General features: G+C 46.7%; 1 protein-coding gene across 1 annotated transcript; it reads left to right on the top strand.

Moving 5' to 3' along the window:
• The first annotated feature begins 1,214 nt into the window (after window positions 1-1,214).
• On the top strand, window positions 1,215-24,372 carry MANBA (mannosidase beta). The gene is made up of 17 exons (XM_061571079.1): window positions 1,215-1,587; window positions 2,654-2,748; window positions 3,617-3,722; window positions 6,790-6,972; window positions 7,491-7,617; window positions 8,300-8,475; window positions 8,820-8,933; window positions 10,599-10,750; window positions 11,498-11,615; window positions 12,691-12,777; window positions 13,485-13,652; window positions 15,164-15,382; window positions 15,779-15,943; window positions 16,826-16,970; window positions 17,763-17,905; window positions 18,765-19,025; window positions 21,429-24,372. Exons 1-17 carry the CDS (start codon window positions 1,357-1,359, stop codon window positions 21,663-21,665), a joined length of 2,727 nt encoding a protein of 908 aa, XP_061427063.1. The 5' UTR covers window positions 1,215-1,356; the 3' UTR covers window positions 21,666-24,372.
• The last annotated feature ends 615 nt before the right edge of the window (window positions 24,373-24,987 follow it).

Here is a 24,987-nt window from a genome sequence, read left to right as displayed (position 1 = left end):
ACTGCCGGGTACGGAGAGGGGAGGTGCCTAAGGGAGGAGGGTCAGGGGAGGGGCCTAAGGAAGGGGGGAGTCAGGAGAGGGGCCTGAGGGGGGGGGGGTCAGGGGAGGGGCCTGAGGGGGGGGTCAGCGGAGGAGCCTGAGGGAGGGGGGGTCAGGGGAGGGGCTTACGGATATGGGGGGGGGGGGGTGCTCAGGGGAGGGGCCTAACAGAAGGGGGGTTAGGGGAGGGGCCTAAGGGAAGGGGGGTCAGGGGAGGGGCCTGAGGATATGGTGGTCAGGGGAGGGGCCTAAGGGAAAGGGGTCAGGGGAGGGGCCTAAGGGGGGAGGGGCCTAAGGGAGGGGGGTGATAGTTCAGGGGGCTGTCTGCCTGGCTATATACATACAGGTAGGAACAACAGGTTCCACACTGCCCACCAGGGATTATTTGTCTGTCTGTCGTGCACGAATGCGCTGTCCAACCAAGTTCCTACCTGCCCACTCCGAAGGAACGTGTTATGGGCCCCACCCCGGCCACGCCTCCCGAGGCCAGAACCGGCCCTGACGTCATTCCCGCCTCCAGCCGAGATGACATCATGTGTGTGTGTGTGTAGACCCACGTGGTATTGACGCCCCCCGCATAGTGACGTCACACGTGTGCGTGTGTACACAGTAGTGATACTACATTTTAACTACAATCATTACACGAGTATACACATATAGGTGAAATAAAAAAAAGAAATGGTTTGTTATAGGCTGCTTGCCGGACTACGTGATGATCACCTGAGGACTGTGTAGGAAAAAAAAATCCATTATTGTACAGGGTGTTTTAAAAAGATGGACCCAATTTCAAATCAGTATATTTCACGATGGCAACATGTTACAATTATCTTCTTGGTTCTTTCGGTAAAGTCACGTAGAATGGAAATAATAAAAATGAAACATAATAAAATAATTCTCACGACGTTTCGGCCACAACGCAAGCAGCCGTCCTCGGGTGGAGAGCAGGTCTGTCGAGAAGACAGAGTCTGAATGACACACTCCAGGCTTGGAGCGATTATTTAAGCTGGGATGTATTATTTTATTATTTCCCTTCTACGTGACTTTACCGAAAGAACCAAGAATAAGAGTCGTCTTGCTAACAACAAACAACACTCAACCAGCCATTGGAAGTATGCAACACAAAAAACCTCTCGTCTGGCACCAAGGACAGCTCCAAGTGCTGCCCGCCCCAACGCCTGACGTCACGTCCAGCAAGTCACGTGAAGTCCACGCCCTGAGTCCCAACGCTGGGATTAGAGTCCCAGTCTGCAGTCTACGGGGACCCAAGTAGATCCCCCTAGACCCCGAGCTAACACCCCCTGCCCACCACCCCCAACCATGCTCTCTCCACTGCTGCTATCGCTGATGCTGTGCACTTCAATGGGAGTACTCGGGGTGATGTCAAGCCGGCCACACCGCCCCCGAAGTTCCCCGGGGACCACTCTGACGGAGACCCACGACCTCGGAGGATCCGAGTGGACGGCGGAGAGTAGGCAGGGCCGAGTGAGCGTCAGAGCCACGGTGCCAGGCTGCGTGCACCAGGACCTAATGGCAGCAGGGATCATACAGGTGCGTGACACCTGGGCTGGAGTGGAGACATTTGGGGGAGGAGGGGTCAGGGCAGGTGTTTTTATTATTAGTTTTTCGTCTCGGCTTTACCACAGTTTTGTTTGTATTGTTTTTCATTTGTTCACTCTATTGTCCACAACGTAAGGGGGCGTCCATAAATGACGTCACGCGATTTTGGACGATTTTTGACCCCCCCCCCATAGTCACACGGCGTTACAAAAAGTCAGACCCCCCCTCAAATATGACGTCACAAAGCTCTGCCCCCCCCCCCCAAAAATAAAACATGCTTCAAATCGCTTTAAACTATTGTCATTGCAGTGCGTATTTAATGTGGCGCTGCACTCTGATGTTGTAGGAGAAAACATTTATTAAAAAGTCTATTTAAGTAGAACGTGTTGTCTATATTTATTTAAAGTTGCGCATTTTGATGTGACGTCACATTTCTCACCCCCCCCCCCTCGTCACACATCGTCACAAATGTCTGACCCTCCCCCCCTAAGGTGCGTGACGTCATTTATGGACGGCCACTAACATGTCATACTGGAATAAAATAAAATATAATTTTACATTTTCCCAATTGTATCCGAATTGTGCATGCGTTATTTCAATGGACAAAGTTCCGTATCCATTCCAATCTCTCCTAAAGTAGTGTAACCCACAGAAGTGGAGATTACAGAGCTTCTTTCGAGATCCCTGCAAGTGACCACCATCTCTCACCACACATTAGGAAGCAACACTTTGCCAGCCGCTCTGTGATATTTGTTCATCGTGTGACAGTCAAGCCAATATTTTAATTTCTCATAGTTGGACATTTAGGCAAATTAAATGCAGAACTGTACATGTAATGATGTTTTTTGTGTGCAGTATTGGTGACTGTGCTGAGACTCTCAGCTCACAACGCTTATATTTAAGAGCAATTTTAGCAATCTTATAATCATCGACTTTTATGCATGTAATTCGATGTGTGTATCATAAGCATACTAATAATAGAGTTTTAGTCAAATCGTTATATGTCAGTCTCTCACTAACGTATCATTCTTCCAACTTTGAACCCCGCCTTCCGCAGGACCCCTATTACAGGTTCAACGATGATGTGTACCGCTGGATATCAAGGCAGGACTGGACCTACCAGCGCAACTTCACCGTGCCGATACCATTGCAGTGAGAACCATTCTGTCCTGGTTACCAACCACGTGTCGAGTTAATTTAAATATAGTGACCTCATTGGAACCTCCTTTGCCAGTAGCAAAATATGATAATAGGTGTAAATGCTTACCCCGAGCTCTCATACTCTGATGGTGCATTGTCATTGAGTTGTGCGGCTTTTGGCGTCATCTGGTCCAACACCATGTGAGACTAGGCTCTAAGGAAAGCTGTCTCGGGTGTGGACCAATCAATTTCAAGGACAGTGCATACATTATCAGAGTTGTGTTTTTTGTTTGCATTCCGACCGCAGGTATTGTGGTCAATGCAAACATGACTCCTTGTAAAAAAAGGTGTCAGTTTTGTTGCCAGATAAAAGGGTAAAAAAACAATTATTTTATTACATTTCGTGGTTTAGTAATCGTGAAACATTTTTACCCACAGCACAGCACGGCTAGGGTAGTCAAGACAGACAAAGAGGGCACGATGAGTCGTAGATCAGCGGCAGGAAGAAACGAGGAACAGTGGGAAGAAACGTGGAGCATCAGGCAGGATGGGGAGGAGAAGGATCGACAGAGCCAGGCTGTCAGGGATGAGAGAGAGGGTCATGAGAGAGGACGGAAGAGAGGGAGACGAGAGAAGAAAGCAGCGACCAGAAGTGAGCTGCATAGGGCAGGCGGCCCTGGATTTCTCTCAAGTCGACTCAGCTATAAATGAGTACCTGGTGCAATGCGCAAACATCAGGACTGGGGAGACAACGACAGTTTGGTGTCGCGGTTCTGGCCACGCCACCACCCCCTCGTGTACCTTGCCAGTCTTATAATGGATGGGTGCTCGCTAACAGCACGTGCCCTCCACGGTGGGGGGGGATCTCTGTGTGTCGCAGGAACCGTCAGAAGGCGGTGCTTGTGTTTGAAGGGGTGGATACGGTGGCAACCGTCTCTCTCAACGGGGTGGTGCTGGGACGCACGGACAACATGTTCATCTCCTACGTGAGTACTGGCTCCTGCTGGCTGTGCGGGAGTTTTGTACGTATGTATGTACGTTGAGCTTCTATCGCACCGTACGAAGCCAACCGTCCTAGTCGTGGGTGTGGGGGAAGGACAACAAATTAAACACAAAAAGCAGTTCTAAAGAAATTCGATTCCAATTTAGATTTAAAAGTACGTAGCTCCAGCGACTTCCTGATATCGGAAGGAAGAGCGTTCCAGACGGCCACAGAAGTGCATCTGAATGTGCGCAATGCGGTGACTGTCTTTGTTTGATAGCCAGCCAAAAGCCGCTGCTGCTACAAGGATGAAATGTGTAACACGCTTTCACGCGCGCCACTGCCGGGAGCACTGGTGAGGTGAGTGTGTTCACGGAATGGCGTGGATGGGACTACCATCGTTTCCACCATTAGAGAGAAACCGCTGAAAAATTTCAGGTGTTTCTTTTTGTCAACCAGTGGTGCGTGAGCTTGTATACAGTGGTGAAGTATGGTCAAACATTTCGATTTAAAGCTTTCGTGACTGCAGGGATTCATCTTCTTGGTTCTTTCGGTAAAGTCACATAGAAGGGAAATAATAAAATAACAACCTGTTGTGAAGAGGCCTTAATCCAGCACTGGATTGACGCAGGGTTGTTCTTCTTCTTCTTTAGTGCTGCCTAACGGCGTGTGCGACTTCACGATGATATTGGTCCCGGTTTAGCACGGCGTGTAGAGTTTGTGCTGTTGTTAATTGTAGCCATGTTTTGATGTTACTGAGCCATGTCGTTTTTGGCCGTCCTGGTCGTTTTTTCCTTTCGATTTTTCCTTCCAGGATTTGCTTTAATAGCTGGTATTTGTGGTCGTTTCGGGCTATGTGGCCTAGGTAGTAACACTTCCTGCTAATGATGGTCTTCAGCAGTTGCCTGTCAGTGCCCATATCTTGCAGAACTTGTGTATTGGTGGTTTGGCTGTCCATGGGATTTTCAGCATTCTTCGATACAGCCACATCTCGAAAGCTTCGAGCCTTTTTGTTGCTGTTGTTGTCAGTGTCCACGTCTCTACTCCGTACAGCAAAATTGACCAGATGTAGCATTTCAGTGTGCGCAGTTTCAGTGATGTACTAAAGTTGCGGTCTGCAAGGAGTGTTTTCCATTTAATAAATGCTTGCCTTGCTTGTTCAATTCTGCTCTTGATTTCGACTTCATGGTTCAACTGATCGTCAATGATTACACCAAGGTATTTAAATCGGTGTACTTGTTCCAATTTTTCACTGCCAAGCTTGATTGTTATTTCGCTTGTAGTTCGGCTGACCTTCATAACCCTTGTTTTCTTTTTATTAATTCGTAAGCCCCATATTTGACTCTCTGTGGCAACCTCGTCCAAGATTTGTTGTAGGTCTTGTTCCGAATCGGCCAGCAGTGCAGTGTCGTCTGCATATCTGATGTTGTTGATGTATTGTCCATTAACTTTAATACCAATGTTTTTATCTGCTAGTGTTCGATCAAAAATCTGCTCCGAGTAGATGTTGAAAAGACTGGGTGAAAGTGGGCAGCCTTGTCGTACACCTCTTTGTATTGGTGTTGGGTCTGTCAATTCGTTGTCATATCGGAGTTGGGCTGTTTGCTTCCAATAAAGAGCAATGATGAAATTGATGTCGTTTTTATCTAGTCCCAGTTGTTTTAATAGAGCTGCTAGTCGGTCGTGGTCTACTGAGTCAAAGGCTTTCTCGTAATCTATGAAGCAGGTGTACACTTCTTTCTGATGTTCGTAGCATCGCTGTAGTAGTATCTGTAGACAGAAGATTGCTTCTCTTGTGCCTAGTCCTTTGCAGAAGCCAAACTGTGTGTTCTTCAATGCATTTTCGCATGTGGAGCGTATGCGCTGTTGGATCACCTTCAGGAAGACTTTCAGCACGTGGCTCATCAAGCTTATCAGTCTGTAGTCCTCGCATTTCCGGCTTGTTGCTTTCTTTGGTATGGCCACAAAAATGGATTGTAGCCAGTCGGATGGAATTTTATTGCCAATGTATATTTGATTGTACCAATTAGTCAGTTGTCGTATATTGTTACTGTCTAATAGTTTGAGCAATTCTACATGGATTGTGTCGGGCCCGCATGCTTTGCCTAACTTAGCTGTTTTGATTGCATGTTCTACTTCTGATGTTAAAATGTGTAGAGCGTCTTTCGACATCTGTTGGTCTTTTTCTGCAGGAGTTCTCGCGGCGCCATAGAGCTTGTGTATATAGTTTGTCCAGGTGTCCATTTTTTCTTGTTTATTTAGGATTGGTTGGTTGTTGTCCGTATACAAGGTTGTTAATTACTTTTAATTATTCCTATTTTATAATGCTTGTTAACTTACTGAGTCTCATGACTCTCTTTTAGGAGGGTCCTGTGAAGTTGTTGCAGTTGGAGGCGATAATTGAGATATATGTATAATCCCTGTTAAGTAACGTGGGCTATTTAACATCCACAGTGAAGATAAGTCAATTTTATTTTTGCCACTGAAAGCGCCATCGCATTAATACTAAAACATAAAAATAGAAAATGTATTAAACGAGAAAAAAGATACATTTACGAACTATAGGAGACAGCAAATATTTTTTTTACAAATAAGGCACCCGCAGTAATAACCAGGGTAGCTGCTGGATTCGAACCTTTCACCTCTGCGACAACAAGCGGCGAACGCGTTACCGCTAGGCCTGAATTAGCCTCAGCCCATGTAGCATTGCAGCTATTACATTAACCCCCCTCTGGTCTGTGCACCTGTTAGGCTCACAGTAATGACATCACCTCTACTCTATTCAAGACCGAAACAGGAAGACTTCTTCACAATTCTGGCAAATCGCCTGCTGAAGCTGGTTTTAATCACCAGCGAAACGTCGTTCTCAAATTGTAATTGTTGTGGGTTTGCACACCAATATAGTGGTGTGCTGAACTAGTAGCTAATTGGCTCGTTATATTTACGTGACAAACCTTACTAATTGGCTGTATCCGTTGGTGGCGTGGTTAACGACACAACATTTATATTTACACGAAAGCCTACTACTTGTTAAACTACGAAGGCGGCGTCCGCTACTCTGTGCGGCGCAGGAATTTGTGGTGAGCGGCCTGCTCAAGGACGGCGAGGGCGCGACGAACTTGCTGACGGTGGCGTTCGAGTCGGCGCCGCGCTACGCGTCGGGACGCGCGCACGAGCACCCCGCTTGGCCCGTGCCCCCCGCGTGCCCTCCACCCGAGCAGCACGGCGAGTGCCACGTCAACTACATTCGCAAGGTGAGCGCAGCACCTCGCTCGCTCGCTTCTCTTGTTCCACCTCCTCATATGCGCGTGCGTGTCTCTGCCTGCGCCACCTCCGCCAACACCGACACCGCCATCGCCTCCTCCTGCATCACCTCCACTGCCATCACCGTTGCCTCGATTATCACCACCACAACCGACATCAACTCCTTATTTGCCTCTACTACCACTGCTACCTCCTCCAACGCAGCGGTGGCAAGATGTTAACTACCTCGCCTGGTATACAGGAGGTTGTCAGGTTGATCCCAATCTTGAAGCTTGTATATTTGGAGTTTGCATGTCTCTCTCTCTCCCCGTGGTCGTGTAGATTTTTCTCCTGGTCCTCCGTTTTTTGCCTCCACAGTTAGAATCAACATCACGCCTTTAGAGTATTTGGCTGCTATTAATTCTCACGTGATAAGCCACTTCGATGAGCTGTCATTTGTGGCCAGGTCGCTTCTGAAAAAGAGCTACATAGCTGAGTGGGCCTCTTGTATCGTTGGGGCTGTGAACAGGAGCAGTGCTCGTTTGGCTGGGACTGGGGCCCTGCTTTCGCCACGCAGGGCATCTGGAGGAGTGTGCGCTTGGAAGCCTACGACCTGGCACGCCTCCTCGACCTGGCCGTCATCCCTTCTCCACTCGGTGAGGTGAAGAAGCCGGCGGACTTCTCCCCGATGGTTGTCTCACCCGCAGCCCGCTCACCCCAAACGGCCATGGGAGTGCGTGATATACACGAACGGCAGGCGGCACTGTTTAACAGCGCTAAAGAGGATTGTTAAATGTTGTGGATTGCACTCCGAGCACACGCTCGTTCACGTGACAATGACATGTATTTGTTTGGTGGACGAGGGCCTACGACACACGTCGGCAATTTACTCACGCGGCGATCTGACCAAAAATTAATTATGACCCATTATATCGGTCGCAAAAGCATACGTGTTAACAAAAATCGCGTGCTAGGTTGATTGTTCAGTAGTGGATCGATCTGCTGCTGGTGATGATTGGTGACAATGATGATGAGGATTGGTGACAATGATGATGAGGATTGGTGATGATGATGATTGGTGACAATGATGATGAGGATTGATGATGATGATTGGTGACAATGATGATGAGGTTTGGTGATGATGATTGGTGACAATGATGATGAGGATTGGTGACGATGATGATTGGTGACAATGATGATGAGGATTGATGATGATTGGTGACAATGATGATGAGGTTTGGTGATGATGATTGGTGACAATGATGATGAGGATTGGTGACGATGATGATGATTGGTGACAATGATGATGAGGTTTGGTGATGATGATGATGACCACAGACGGACCGTGGGGACGGTGGTCCCTGGAGCTGGAGGCGCACGTGGATCTGCTGGGAAACCAGAAGGTGGAGGCAGCCGTCAGCGTGTCCGTGCTGGAGCTCAAGACGTCCTTCTCCTACAACGTGTCGCTCTCGCCTGGCACCAGCCCCGTGCACGTTTCCTTCCTCCTCGCACAGGTGTGCCGCCGTGCACGCGTGTGCGCGTGAGCGGTGGCGCAGTGGTTAGCGCACTGCGCTATGAACCCGACGACCCGAGTTCTATTCCCGCTCACGGCCAATAACAGTTGCGAATATTTGAACCAATCCTTGGCCTCTCCTAGGTCGACTCAGCCTCGAATGAGTAGCTGGTACGGTGTGTAAACGTCGCCACTGGAGAGGCAAGGGCGGCCGGGCATTGTGCTGGCCACCCACCTCCTCGTGTGCCGTGCTGGCCTTCAAGTCACTAACAGCGCCTGCCCCAACATTCTGTTATGGTGACAGGGGGGGTGGATCTTTGTGTGTGTGTGTGCTTATACATGCAGAACGGAACAAACCTGAAGATGTGGTGGCCCCGAGGGGATGGAAACCAGAGTGGTTACCACACAACAGCCCAGATCTTACTCGATGGGGGCGTCATCCTGGCAGCAGACACCATGGTGAGATGTGCACACATCGTTTGTCATTACCACACGGCTGGTCCGCCACGATGCATACCAGGAATGTAATGGTTTGACCACAATCCCGATTCGATTAATCGTCACCAAATTTTCGATTCATTCTTCATATAAAAAAATGTGCTTGCTGTTATGCGCCCAGTGGACAAAAAGTAAGTGACAGCTTGCTTCGGTTCTTATTTGCAGTTGTGCATGGGTGGAGCTATCGCTTATCATTTGATGCATTTGCCATCTATTGCAGATGTGCCACAGTCAGGCCCCATTTATCACGCAATGTTTAACAAATTGGCACAGACATAGAATTCAAGGGTAATTAAGGTTATATTCTTGTTCTTTCGGTAAAGTCACGTAGAAGGGAAATAATAAAATAATACAAATACGTGACTTTACCGAAAGAACCAAGAATATGAATCCCTGCAGTCACGAAAGCTTTAAATAAAAAATTAAGGTTATCTTTACTTTTGAAACATCCTAATATGTTCGGCATGTAAGGGAGTTTCCCCCTTTGTAATTTAATAAATTATCATTCATGGCCGCGATTAGATTCAAAATGATGTATTTACTTTGCGATGTTCCATCACAAAACCCTTGTCCATCACGGGGGTTGCTTTCTTGAAAATCGCCGCAATCGGCAAATCTGCGATCCGCAAACCCCCAGGTGCAAATGGGAAAACGAGCGTTTGGTTTACGGTTCGTAATACAACACCCATCCCTCCTTTTGTTTTATGTTACCCTACATCAACCCAAACATGAAACAGAAAGCATTTTGAATGCTAAATATAATTAATATTTTCTGGTGCAAAATATCACTTTTACGGTAAATGTATAGAGTGAAAACAAATTACGTAGGGAAAAAAAGCGTGCGGCTGAAGCTCACTGCCTCCTCACTGGAGGCTGGGAACACCACGTGACCTGCGACCCGCGATGTGCCACTTGTGAGACAAGATGGAGACAAGATGGTGGCGTGTGTTCTTCCGCGGCAGCATCATCGCGAGCAGTACAGTTACGATGCATTCAGGAACCTCGCCGTCTCGCGGCCAACCGCGAATGGTCACGCCACGGGGGGCACGATCGGCGAACTGTACCTTGGTACATCTTCTTGGTTCTTTCGGTAAAGTCACGTAGAAGGGAAATAATAAAATAATAAAAATAAAACAATCATTGTTTTATATTTGTAACAATAATTGTTTAATATTTTTATTATTTTATTATTTCCTTTCTACCTGACTTTACCGAAAGAACCAAGAATAAGAGTCGTCTTGTTTACAACAAACAACCAGCCATTGGACTTCACCTGAGGACGGCTGCTTGCGTTGTAGCCGAAACGTCATGAGAATTATTTCATTATGTTTTATTTTTATTATTTTATTATTTCCATTCTACGTGACTTTACCGAAAAAACCAAGAAGATGAATCCCTGCAGTCACGAAAGCTTTAAATCGAACTGTACCTTGATACGTTTGGGACTCTTCAAGACACCCCTCGACGAGATTCTCGCATTAATCTGCAACCAACAACGTAACGAGCCGGGCGGACCGAATGACCCCCTCTCCTTCGTAACCTTGCGTATGTTCTCGTTATGTTCCACGTCTCCCTCCCTGCCCCCCCCGCCACCCCCCTACTCTCTCTGCACGTGTCGTTTGTCAGGTTTACTTCCGCACAGTGGAGCTCGTGCAGGAACCCGTGCCGGACTCACCGGGGCTCAGCTTCTACTTTCGCATCAACGGGAGGCCCGTGTTCCTCAAGGGCTCCAACTGGATCCCAGCAGACTCCTTCCACACCCGTGTCACCCCTGGCCGGTGGGCGAGCCCCCCCCCCCCCTCCTCCACCAACCTCGACCACAGGCCGCTTACTCAGAGTCATGGAGGACAGCGATGCGCTTATAGACATTCTAGATTTGAAGCTTTCGTGACTGCAAGGATTCATATTCTTAGGTTTTTTCGGTAAAGTCACATAGGTAAAATTTTTAAATTAATTAAAGTAAAATAAAAATAAAATAAAAGTCACGATGTTTCGGAGGCAACACAAGCTTCCTTTACCGAAAAAAAAAAAACTAAGATTATGAATACGCTTAAAGACACCCCACTAATAAAAAGGGGAATTTCTAGAGAAAACAACATTTAATGTTTTCATTAACATTTCATGTCAAAGCCTCGACGTGACTCCCACCGATCTCTGTACACTTTCAAAACTGGTCATCTTAATTTTTTGTCGTTCAAATATTTAATTCTCATCAGGATCAGTCGATGCTTGTGTTGCCCAACTATCGATGCGCCTGTTGCTGGATTATCGATGCTCCTCTTGCTCGACGATCGATGCTCGTGTTGCTCGATGATCGACACTTCTGTTGCTTGACAATCGACGCTCCTGTTGCTTGACGATCGATGCTTCTGTTGCTTGACGATCGATGCTTCTGTTGCTCATTGATTAATGCTCCTGTTGGCTGATGATCGATGCTCCTGCTGCTGGATTTTAGATGCTCCTCTTGCTCGATGATCGACGCTCCTGTTGCTTGACGGCCAAGCTGCGTGTGATGGCATGTGCAGGCTGCGCAACCTGCTGCAGTCGGCCGCGGACGCGAACATGAACGCCCTGCGCGTGTGGGGGGGCGGCGTCTACGAGACGGACGCGTTCTACGAGACGTGCGACGAGCTGGGCATCATGGTGAGCGCCGCATCGTTTGCGTTTGTAGGACGATGCATCGCACAAATAAAAAACGAGAAGCAAACGAGGAAGCCCCCCCCCGCCCCCACGTTGCTGATCAGGGGTGGGCGGCAGAGTGGCGTCGTGGTAATGCTCGTGCCTCGCAGCAAGAAGGTCCTGGCCCAGTAAGCGTGCAACGTTGGGCCAGCGTCGGCACGTATGTTGCAACTATGGACCAACAATGGCCCAGCATGAAATGTTGGGAGTGCGATTCCTGACACGGCTCCATGGGTCTTCTCCGGGATACATGGTTGCCTCCCATAGCTTAAAAAAACTACATTCGATGGGATTGCACACACAGCAACATCATTCCCTGCTCGAAAACTTGGCAGGACCCTCCTTAAAAAGAGTCTTGAGACTCGGTGATGCTTTTTCGGGTAAATAAATGGAATGATAATTATTATAATCATAGATGGGGAACCTACGACTTTGGACTGTACCCAGCCCGTGAGTTAATGTTGTATTCCCTGTAACCACATGAGTACTGCCACTTCGAAACAACATCCGTCACTACATGCATCTTAGTGGCGCTCGAGGGGAATTTGTTTGACATGACAACGCTTTTATAACTACAGCCATTCTCAATCACTTCTTACACTGCAAAGCTCATAAGTCACTGGGGCAGTTTTATGGCAACCATGGCTAGCAGCGCATTTACTATGAGCAGCTACAGAGGAGGTGCAGAGTGATAAAGTTATCACATTAATAGAACAAAAACATAAATCTAACGATAAACATTCGTAATTCGTGAAGCAATACATCGTGAATGTGTATGCTCCATCCAGATTGGACACCTACATTTTTCAACAGGTGGACAAATGACCTCGGTTAGTCACGTGACCTCTGTCTGTGATCTGATTGAGTTGGTTATTGCCATTCCAGTCGCTCACTGTGGGAGGCACCGATCAGATTTCTGCAGATTTGGTCAATCCTTTTTTGCTGCAATAAAAAACGGTGCAGCAACTGTTGACATTTGCCAGCCACGATTGCCCTTTGTCGTAATCTTTACAGACATGTCCCATCTCCACTCTGGCAGGTGTGGCAGGACTTCATGTTTGCCTGTGCTCTCTACCCAACGGACGCCGACGTCCTGAGCTCCGTCAACACCGAGGTGCTGCAGCAGGTGAGACTCGTGACACGAGATCCCACAGAGGTGGTCGAGCGAGGTTTCTCTTTAGCTGCCTCTGAAAGGTCTCCGATGTGTTTTCGGCACATTTATTGCAATGTCCTGCGTTCTGCTGCCATGTGCATCGGAGATCTGAACAGCACAATTGGGAAAATCTACGCAGTCGCATGTCTGTGTCAGGGTTTGAGCATTCTCTTCGCTTGTGCGTGGGCGTGTGTGTGCTTTTTCTCTCAGAGATGGAGAGACGCCCCAACTTATTCTGTGGCATTCCCATGAATTCTTGTTGTTTTTCCTGCACCATGGCTGTGAATTTAACTTAGATTTTTTTTAGCAGGTAAAGCCCACTGAGCTATTTGCTCTTTTTCATAAGCGACCTGGCCACAAATGATGGCTCAACAAAGTGGTTTATCACGTAGAAATTTACAGCAGCCAAATAATCTAAACTACGTTGAATCTAAATGTGGCGGGCAAAAACCGGAGCACTCTGGAGAAATATCCACACGACCACGGCGAGAACATACCATGTCCAAATGTATAACAGGCGTCCAGGGTCGGAATCGAGCCCATGACCTCCCGCATACCAGGCGAGGGAGAAAACATCTTGCCACTGCGGCACCCCATCAAGTAACCGTGCCAAAATCGCAGCCCGAACTGATGACGACGACCGTGCCGTTCAAAAGTTTTCCAATGCCTTTCACGAGCAGACGCGCCGGCTGAAGCGCTTTCCGAGCGTGGTCGTGTGGAGCGCCAACAACGAGAATGAGGCGGCGCTCTCCACCAACTGGTTCCACATCCCGGCGGCCGACTACGCGCGCTTCCACAAGGAGTACGTGCAGCTCTACGTGGGCACAGTGCGCGCGGCCGTGATGCAGGCGAGTGGCTCGAACTTCTGCAGGCTCGCCGGTTTCCGCCCACACGGTGCAAAATGACTCTCGTTTTTATTTCCTTTTCTTAAGGTAATGGCCAAGTGTCTTCATGTAGCAGGAGGTTCAGGGCGTAATTTCAACGTCGGAATGTTTCCATGCCACATCCACTATACCTCTCGCTGGACACCACGGTGGCGAGATGTTAACTACCTCGCCTAGTATACAGAAAGTCGTGGGTTCGATCCCGACCCTGACGTCTGTTGTATATTTGGAGTTTGCATATCCTACTCGTGGTCGTGTGGATTTTTCTCCGGGTCCTCCGGTTTTCCCCTTCACATTTAGAGAGAGGCGTTTAGAGTATTTGGCTGCTATAAATTTCCGCTTAATAAGCCACTTCGTTGAGCTATCGTTTGTGGCCAGGTCACTTCTGAATAAGTAATATTTAAAAATACTTTTTTAAAAACACGTTTTCATGAAATATACCGTACTAGTAATGGCAGAACTCCACGACTCCAGGAAGTGGGCCCCGAAGCTTGTCATAACGTAAGGGACCGTGGTGATTTACAGCCAACGTCAGTTTACCGTGGACAATTAGACCCAAGCCGAAACATAACATATAAAAAATTATGTTTTAAAATATATATATATTTTTTTGTTATGATAGAATATAGTATTGTCATCAGTATGACATAAGTATACCAAGTTTGCAGTCGATACCACATTGGGAAGTGGGTAAAAATTTACAACGACAACAACAACAGACAGAGTGAGTTAAAAAAGCATGTAAAAAGAGCAATATAGCTCAATGGATCTTACCTGGTAAAAAAATAAAATTATATGGCTGTTGCTGCTACGAATAGTCACGTGCCGCCTACTTTCTACCAGTGACCCGGAAAATATTGAGTGAGAAACGAAGGAATTGCATAGAGACACGCTGACTCACAATCAACCCATAGACTCACTTAAGGACCTATAGACTCAATGCATATACCCATAGATTTAAATAGGGAGCCATAGAGTTAGATAGAGATCCATGGACTCAAATATGTATTCCAAATATGGCAGTATCTCAAGACGCTGTACAGAAACAGTGGCGATATATATTATAGAGAGAACGAGGCGGTCGATTTTAGGCAGAAGTAACCAAGGAAGGTCTTGCAACTGAACAGGGCCGGGAAGTCAACAGCACAGGTGGCTGGGGGACAAGTTCCACACCATGGTGGCAGCAGTGGAGAGCCGAGTGACATTCCCACTGAGGACGAAAATCTCTGGGTGCCGGTGCGTTCATCCCCAGTGTAACACGTAGTAGTAGTAGTAGTAGGCATTCGCGACCAATATTATTCATAATAGGTTAGATCGCGTAACTATAAATGTGTCGTTTAAGCCGCCACCACCCGACACAGCCAAATAGTAAGGTTTGTCACGTTTAGCACAGCGGCGTGTTGGAGGAGTAAGCCCACAGCATTTACAACGACGCGTTGGTCCCCTCTCTCTGCCGCCGTCGTCATCGCACGCAGGAGGACGCCACGCGCCCGTTCCTCGCGTCGAGCCCCACCAACGGCGCCGAGTCGGAGAGCGAGGGCTGGGTGGCACGCGACCCGTACGACGCGCACTACGGCGACACGCACTACTACGAGTACGGCGCCGACTGCTGGGACTGGAGCCGCTACCCGCGCGCTCGCTTCGTCTCCGAGTACGGCTTCCAGTCCTGGCCGTCGTTCAGCACGCTGGCGCAGGTGTGTGCCGGTCGGGCTGTTCCAGGTGCCAGCCGTATGTGCGTATGGATTTTGAACTTCTTTCACACCGTACATGCTCATCGGAGGTGCGGGGGCAGGACAACAAACAGCTGAGCTGGAGGTGGGTACTAGGGGCGCGCCGCCGCCATACTTTGGAAGTTTGGGTTGTTCCCCGCGGTTATTAGTCACGTGGCAGATGGGCGCATGTTCACACCCGCACCTCATGATTAGCACAGTTTCCCACGTACGGTGCAAAAGAAGTTCAACATACACACACGGGCCCCCGTCGCCAGAGAAGTGTGCGCCACGTGTAGCTGACGCAGTATCATGCCGCCCCCACTTCGGGAATTTCAGTTTCACTTTACGAATGCCGCCACTGCGCGATGTCGAACGCAGGTGTCCGAGAAAAGCGACTGGTCCTTCAACAGCTCCTTCATGCAGCACCGGCAGCACCACGGGCAAGGAAACGAGCAGATCCTGCAGCAGATCGCGCGTCACTTCCCCCTACCGGCCACCGGCGATCCGCTCTGTGCCTTCCAGCTCACCCTTTACCTGTCCCAGGTGCACAACGTTCGGACGGAACAAACGATACGGACGAGGCGGCGAGACGGTGCACATGCCCTTTTTAAATCCTTTATATTAAGTTCGCGTGCTTGCGTGCTTGCTTGCTTGCTTAGGACCGTGCAAATCTTTCGATCGTTTTTTAACCCACTTCCCGTGATCCAATCGAGCTGACATTTTCCACACAGACTCGTTGTGCCAGACAATTATTGTTCGTGAAAAAAAATTCCCCAAATTTTACACTTTTTAGGCAAAATTTTTTTATTTTACATATATTCAAATAGAACGCATTCATGGCTTTGGCTGAACGTCACAGTATAAGAGCCCAGAGCGTAACCCCTCCACAGGCCGTGGCGGAGTAGCGCAGTTGGTAGCGCCCTCGCTTCCCATGCCAAAGGTCGCGGGATCGATCCCCGCGTCCTCCACAGGCGAATATATTTTTAAATCCTTTATATTAAGTTCGCTTGCTTGCTTGCGTGCTTGCTTGCTTACGACCGTGCAAACCTTTCGGTCGTTTTTTAACCAACTTCCCGTGATCCAATCGAGCTGACATTTTGCACACAGACTCGTTGTGCGAGACAATGTTCCTGAAAAAAATTTTCAAACATTTTACACTGTTTAGGGAAAACAAATTAAATATTTAATTACCAATTGTTTAATACTGCAGACAATCATCTGACCCATAGGTGGCAGCCATCTCAATCCAGAGGACGAGAGGACTCTAGCCGCCACGCATATAACGGATTTAGAGTGAAAAACTTAGTTTTTACGGGTTATACTTATTTCGCCTGCTATCGCAGGTCATCTCGTTCAGTCCACCTTCTCGCTGCGCTGCCTTGTGCAAATTAGGGGCTGCCCGTGCCGACTCGTGTTTGCTTACAGGTGATGCAGGCACAGTGCGTAAAGAGCGAGACGGAGTTTTACCGACGGAGCCGGAGTGAGGTGATCTCTGGTGAGGGTCACACAATGGGGGCGTTGTACTGGCAGCTCAACGACATCTGGCAGGGAGCTTCCTGGTCTTCTCTGGGTGAGTGCGGAAACTCCTCCTCGCCTGCGTTTAAAGCGGTTTGCAAAAGGCGTCGGTGTGCATGGAAAAATTCTACTCATTATAAGGGGATCATTGCATTCAATATACACGTTGTGCACTACGTAGGGTTACTACCATGGTGTATCGGTAAACACACCCATCTTACAAATACAGAGGTTGCCGGTTTGATCTCCTCCAGCATGGCATTTTAAACAATGCGGAAAAGTTGCTTAAATCCTTCTGCCTCTGTCCACCGAGCAGTACAAATGGGTACACAACAGTTAGCCAATCGGCAGGTCGCATGCGCTGGTGTAAAATATGGGGACTGCCACCTATTCCAAGGCGCCTGGCCAGCATGAAAGCATAGGCCGAATAGACCGGGAGCAAGTCAGGGCTTCACCATTCTGGCAAATTGCTCGATGATGCTGGATTTCATTATCAGCGAAACGTCGTACTCAAAAATTGTAAATGTTGTGGATTCACTCTTCAACACACCGGTGGGTTAAAATAGTGAACTATTTGTCTTTTGTCAACGTGACACTTTTTTTGCTGATTGGCCGTGTCGGGTGGTGGAGGTCTACGACACATTTACAAATAACGCGATCTAACCCAAAAACGTTTCTTACGAATAGAGGAGTTCTCAAAAGCTTCCTCTCAAAGAGGCCCTTCTATAAGCAGTGGCATGAGCAAGTATTTTGTAGGGCTGCACCTTTATCTTATACGACGTACGTAGCGTCGGACGCTCGTGCGTGTCTGTGCGCTTATGCTGTTCGTGCTGGCGCTGTGCTCAAGAGTACGGCGGCAAGTGGAAGATGCTTCACCACTTTGCTCGTGACTTCTTCTCGCCCGTGCTGCCCATCGGCTTCCTGGACGGCGGCGAGCTCGTCATATACGCCGTCAACGACCAACTCTTCGGCCTGCACCTCGCCGTGCGGGTGCGTGAGAGGGTTGCCGCTCTGCGTTACTCATTCCCAGGGCTTAATCTCTCACTGGATGTTTTCTGGAAAAAAAAAGCACCTGACTACTCTTATGTATACTATGAGACCTCCTTTACCAGTGGAAAAATATATTTACCTTTTCAACTGGTACAAAAACTGACACCTTTATACAAGGCATCATGTTTGCAATAACCACAACACAAGCAGTCAAAATGCAAACAGAAAGAAACAACTCTGATGATGATAATGATATGCACTGTCCTTGAAGTTGATTGGTCCACACCCAAGACAGCTTTTCTTAGAGCCTAGTCTCCATTGGTGTTGGACCAGATGACGCCTTTTGGCGTGGAGGTGCTAGGAGGACAACTCGTGGTTTTGCCGGGTGTGGAAATATCAGGTTGAAATTGAGCCCTGTGTATTCTCCTGTAAAGATGGGGAAAGGGAATGTGTTTATGCTCATCATCATCATCATTAGGCGTAGCCTAGATTGGTCCACTACTGAATGACGGCCTCCTCTCCTTGTTATCATCCTTATGTTTGTAATTGTCATCATCATCTGTGATCTGTCCACTGCTGCATGAAGAATATCTCATCATCATCATCTGTGATCTGTCCACTGCTCTTTGAAGGAATCCCGATCATCAATGTCAGCGGCAGCAGTCATGGTCTATCCACTGCTGGTTGAAGGAGCAATGATATAACCTAATTCGCTGAAGCCCGATAGTGATATCTCACCGACGCGGGGAATCCTTTGCCCAGCAGTGAATAGACGACAGTTGATGACGACAATGATAATTATGACGATGATGATCTCACACGCTCATCCTCTCGCCGTGCCCTCGGCGCTGCGAACCAGGTGGAGGCGTACGCGTGGAGCAGCCTGCGGCCCGTGTGCGCGCTCGTCGGCGCGTCCTCGTGGGTCGCGGCCGGCAGCGCGGTGAAAAAGCACCGCGAGCCCATCAAGATGCTGCTCGCTCGCTGCACCGGCTGCACGAGGCAGCGCTGCGTCGTCACTTTCCAGCTGCAGGCGGAGAACGGCACGCAGGTCGGCCCCCGCAATCACGTCTTCCTGGCATCGCCAAAGGACGCGCAGGGGCTGCACGCGCGGCCTGTGAAGGTGAGAATATTTAACACAATTCTGGTTGGCGCCTGATGAGGCTGGTTGTAATTACTGGGGCGAAACGTCACGGTACTCGAATTGCAAATGTTGTGGGTTTACTCTCCAACACACCGGTGTGCTGGAGTAGGAAATAATTGGCTGCGGTGGCGGGTTTAATAACACATTTATATTTTCGCAATCTAACCCAAAAAAAACTCTTGTGGAAGGTAAGTATAATCTAGATTTGAAGTTTTCGTGACTGCAGGGATCTATGCTTTTTGGTTCTTTCGGTAAAGTCACGTAGGTATAAAATAAAATAAATTAAATCACGACGTTTCGATCGCAACACAAGCAATCATCATCAGGTGGGAAAACCACAGCAAAGAAAATTTTACCTATATAACCTCTTTCACTTCAGCAAAAACATTCTTGCTGTGGTTTTCCCACCTGATGATGATTGCTTGTGTTGCGATCGAAACGTTGTGAATTAAGCCATTTTATTTTATACCTACGTGACTTTACCGAAAGAACCAAAGAAGGTGAGTATCTCTGTGACCGTATTCTTTTTTCATTATTTTGATACGGGAAAAAAATTGGTACCGTAGATACAACCCGCTCAACCCGAGCTTTTAATGCTTTAATATTTGCATTGCCTTTCAGCTATTCACATTTTGGCGTTCTCTGATCCAACTTTGGTGGGGAGACAAGGCTATAAAGGAACCTGTCTCTGGTGTAGATCAATCAATGTCAAGGACGATGCATGCATCATTATTAAAGCACATTTGTTTGCATGTTTTACCACAAGCATGTGTGGTTAATGCTAATTTGATGCCTTGCAACATCTTAACACTTCCTATATTATTACTGAAAATGGTAAAGCCTATTATTTTTTCATCAGCGAAGGTAAGGCCCACCCAATTTATGGGAGGCTCAACAGGGACACGGGGTGAGAACCCCATCCACGTTTAGTTATGGTTGTGTAAAGTAGTAGCGTGTGTTCTGTAGCAGTGTGCGATGTGGCAGCGTGTGGTGTGGTGTGGCAGGGTATTTCATGACAAGGTATAGGATGTGTTGGTGTGTTCACTGTCGGGCAGCGTTTGGTTGTATCTGTGAGTTATAGGATACACATGTACTGTGGTTGTGTGAAGTGGTATGGTGGGTAAGGGTACCGAATTTTCTGGGAGGCTCAACATGGACACATGGTGAGTGCTAGCAGCCCCTCTCTCCATCATCTCTTCCTACATTTAGATAGCCTTGTCCACTCATTCTAGATTTGAAGCTTTCGTGACTGCAAGGATTCATACTCTTAGTTCTTTCGGTAAAGTCACGTAGGTAAAAAAATGAAATTAAAATTAATAAAAATAAAATAATAAAATCACGACGTTTCGGAGGCAACACAAGTCTCCGTCATCAGGTGGGACCGTCACAGCCAGATTTGCTGCATCAAGTGAGGCAGGGATTCAAGATGCAAACTCTTAAATACAAGTTCACCACAGCTGCAACTCAGTTTATAGACTCCAGGGTATTGCAAGTCAGGGATGACATCCTTCACAGATGGAATTAGATCACGGATTTTATGTACTGTACTGAATCGGACTTGGATCTTATGTTTGTTAAGGATTTTGGAGATCTTTTTGGTCACGGCTGCTATGTATGGTAACGTGATAGTTGTCCACTCAGTCACTCGTCTCGGCTTCACAGTGAGTAGCCCCACTCTTTCTGAAATTAGCCCCACCAACTCGTCTGTTAACCACGCCTATAACTCAAGTAGCCCTGCCCTTGACTGAATCATGAATCGAGCATCAGGTCAGGAAATTTAAAACTATACTCTTTGTTTTTTTTCAGCAAAGTCACGTCGGTTAAAAGAAAACAAATACATTACATCACAACTCGCACAATGTGCACACTTTCACAAATATTTTGGGAGACCAGGGCAGAGTTTTTTTTTTTTATGGGACAGTCACAGCCAAATCTGTACGTTTGGTAACTTTAATTGAGTGCAGATTGAGATTTGCGATGAAGACAAATGCTGGACCAATCCGTTGTTGCAAAACTGCACAGTAGAAAAAGTGTGAGTTATTCAGTTTTTCACCTCTGGTGGTGTAAATGCAAGTGAAATTAACTTAAGAAAAGTAAGTATAGGCTTAGGCAGGACACATCGTTAGAATGGATGATGAATGGTGGTCGAAAATAACAACAGTGGCAGCCAAGTGAGAGAACGCATACAAAATCGTCCAGCATGGAGGTGGAGTGACGAAATCAGCTTGCATTCATGTGCTGGATGGATTGTTACAGATATGGCAATGGCTTTGGGAGGGCTTTCGTTCTTCATTGGATCGATCATGGCTGATTATAAAATGGGATGGCGTAACAAGACATGACACAGTGTTATACGACGGGCCTGTTGTGGTTTCGGCACAGGTGGCAGGCGTGAGTGGCGTGCCTGGTGCGCCGGTGGTGGTCACCCTGGAGGCAGTGGCAGTGGCTCCCTTCGTGTGGCTCGACGTCGGAGCCATCGCCGGCCGATTCAGTGACAACGGGCTGCTGCTCACGGAGGGCAGACGCAACATCACCTTCTACCCGTGGCAGGACACCACGGCCCGCCACGTTCAGGAGGCCCTGACTGTCACCTCACTCGCAGACGTCCTACAGACATAACCGCGGGGAGGACGCGTAAACGGTCGCTAGATTTCCTGTAAGCAAGAGAAGTCACGACATTCGCTTGACTTAAAATGAAATTTTATTGGGGGGCTGAGAAATTCGAGACATTTTCCAACATGCTAAAAATATGAATCATTCAACTTAACAGCTAGCCAGTTGGATTTACTGTGATTCATGCACTGGTTTTACCATATTTTCCTGATTAGAGCTGTATATGATTGGATGGAATTCAACACTGGTCGCACATGTCTCCTTTAAAGGTATTCACTGCATCATGAATGCTTTTCCTCAACAAGAATTGTGTTTTTGTCCCGTGCGGAAGTGTACTTGGAACCTTTGTCTCAACGTGGACCTTTTGGAACGGGAAAGGGTTAAGCTTATGCACACAAGCGAGATAATGTGTGGTAACGTAAGACTGAGGGATGGTGATGATGTGGGGAGGCCTTAATCCAGCAGCGGAGAGACCATTGCTGATGATGTAAGGCAGTATTCATGGCAAGGTGGTATTTGCTTTCTGCCAAGATAGGCAATCGACATAAGATACGTTTTTTAGGTACTTGCCGTATGAATGTGGAATTTCCTGCAATGTATCAGAACTGCTAATGGAGTCGGAGAATAATCTACCTATGAATTATTTATCTGCAATTTCGGATTGGTTTATACAGCACTTTGGTGTCTATTTTGGATTTTCATTCATTTTTACAAAAGTGCTGGTGCAGTAATACGCCGTTGATGTCAACTCGAGAATAGTAATGCATCGATTCATAGATTAATAATGATTCATGAGCTCACGATATGTGCACTGAATCGCGTGTATATGAATTCATGTTTTCTCGAATTGTGTGTGTTGTATGTAATGGGTTAATGAAGCCTCGGCAGCTACGAACCATTCAACATGCAACGTTGGAGTCTGTATATATGTTGAACTTCCTTCGGGTCAATGTTGGGTCAACGTTGGGATGTGGCTGAAACCGTTGGCTCAATGTTGGCCCATCAGTCATTGTTTACTGGGTTGTGGCCTCTACATTTGCCAGTGTTAAAACAAGAATTTATTCGCGAATTTAATCTTGAAAAGTGGTTGAATGGTTACACCTCTCGCGGCACCTACCAAGACAATCTATGAATTGTGATCTGTTTCATTCCACCTTCGGTATAGAATTTACCAAATATGCAATTTACTGATTATGCACTGGATTAAAATCAGAGGAATATATTTTCTGTATCTGCAATTCGCATGGATTGTATATATGTTTTACACATAAGCATTGCCAATGATGCAGATTTAACGTGTCAATGTTTTTGACTTTGCACTGTGTTTGCTGTATGGTACTTTTCAAAATAAATTCATGACTTCGTGTTTTTGTTCCACTGTTCATTAATTAAAGAAAGGATTCCCTTTGCCACAAAATTTCCCATGGTTATTTCGCGACCTGACCATCAACTAATCAACGGGAATGCACCCGATCTCATCGTATCTCAGAAGCTAAGCAGAGTTTTGACCCTGGACAGTGCTTGTATGTGCGACTACCATGTACAAACAGGTGGTCACGTGGGTTGCAAAGCTACGTGGTGGGTAGTAGAGGGTAGTGTAGTAAAATACGTTGTACTGCACTCCTATGCATCCGCGTCTATACTCCCACACCATCGGCCCGTAACTGACCGGCGTGGTGAAGTATGGCGAAATAAACCTACAAGACCCCACACGGCGTTCAAAAGGGCCCAAATCCAGTAGTGATTTGACAATATCTGTGCATATACAAAAATGGGGAAGTGGACATAACGTGGCTGAATATAATGATCAAGTTGGATTTTATCCAACAGTGGACTGATGACGACTTAACGCTGCTGTTTGATATTGCTGCTGAGGATAATGCTGCTGTTGATGATTATGCTTCCGACGATGCTATTATACGACGCTGTTGCTGAAACTGATGATGATTCTGCTGATCATTTCTTTTTTTATACGTGCCTATTGATGCAGCTCGCTTTATTCTTGCTGCTGCTGATGATGATACTGCTGTTGTCTTTTTAAATCCTTTATATTAAGTTCACTTGCTTGCTTGCTTGCGCGCTTACGGCCGTGCAAATCTTTCGGTCGTTTTTTAACCCACTTCCCGTGATCCAATCGAGCTGACATTTTGCACACAGACTCGTTGTGCGTGACAATTTATTTTCGTGAATTTTTTTCCCCAAAATTTTACACTTTTTAGGAAAAAATAAATTATATTTAATTACCAATTGCTTAATGGTGGCAGGCAATCATCTGACCCATAGGTGGCAGCCATCTCGAGCCAGAGGACGAGAGGACTCTAGCCGCCACGCATATAAAGGATTTATAGTGAAAAACTTTGTTTTTACGGGTTAATTTTTGTTGCTGGTGATGATGATGTGCGACCACCATGTACAATGACCGGTGAAACGTATGATCTGTGTTTTGATTTAGTGTGCTGATCTTTAAAGGTGCATTGGAAATTTTTGATACTCCGACTGATGCTCCTACTGTTGTGGAGTGACTCATGCAGCCAGCTATGGCTGCAGGGTTTGGTGGTACATGTTGTTTGTCGTTTATTGTGAAATTTCGGTCACAGTTCAAATGATCACTGTTACATTGCTTTATGGTTTTATTTTGGTGATTTCGAAAAGTTTTTTGGTTTGGCCATGTTTGTTTGTTGTAGCACGGAGTTAGACTGATGGCTTTAATCTAAGTTGTCTTGTGGTTGTTGGTGTTGTTGTTTGACTTGCATCCCACTGGGATTTTTGCACAGCGTTGGTGTACGGTGCTTTTTCTGGAAGACTTTGTAGTTTTTTCCTGGATTTTTCTGTTTGCACATACTCACTTTAAGATGTTTTTCTTGTTCACGTTTTTTGTTGTTTGTTGCGGTTGCACCCGATTCAAGAGCCGAATGGCTCACAGGGCTATACCAAATAAATAAAAACTGAAAACTGATGTCTTCGGATGCTTGATGATATTGTTATTTTGTGTTAACATTGTGGCTGCCTACTCTTCGGTTTTTTTCGGTAAAGTCACGTAGGTAAAAAAAAAAATTTCCATAATTATTTCTAATTCTATTATTATTTCTATTATTAGTCGGTAAAAATTAAAATAAATAATAGCAATACTTATTTCTAATAGGTTTATTATTTATTTTTACCTAAAAAATAATTCTTTCTATTATTATTTTTATTTCTATTATTGTCAGTAGCTAAAAAGATAAATAAATAAGAAAAATTCCTTTTTTTATTATTATTTATTTTTACCTACGTGACTTTACCGAAAAAAACCTAACAGCATTAATCCTTGGCAGTTCACGAAAGCTTC

Source organism: Lethenteron reissneri, chromosome 47 (assembly GCF_015708825.2).
Source record: "Lethenteron reissneri isolate LAM-NWPU_2019-01 chromosome 47, ASM1570882v1, whole genome shotgun sequence".
Lineage (NCBI taxonomy): Eukaryota > Metazoa > Chordata > Hyperoartia > Petromyzontiformes > Petromyzontidae > Lethenteron > Lethenteron reissneri.
This window is presented reverse-complemented; position numbering and strand designations above follow the sequence as displayed.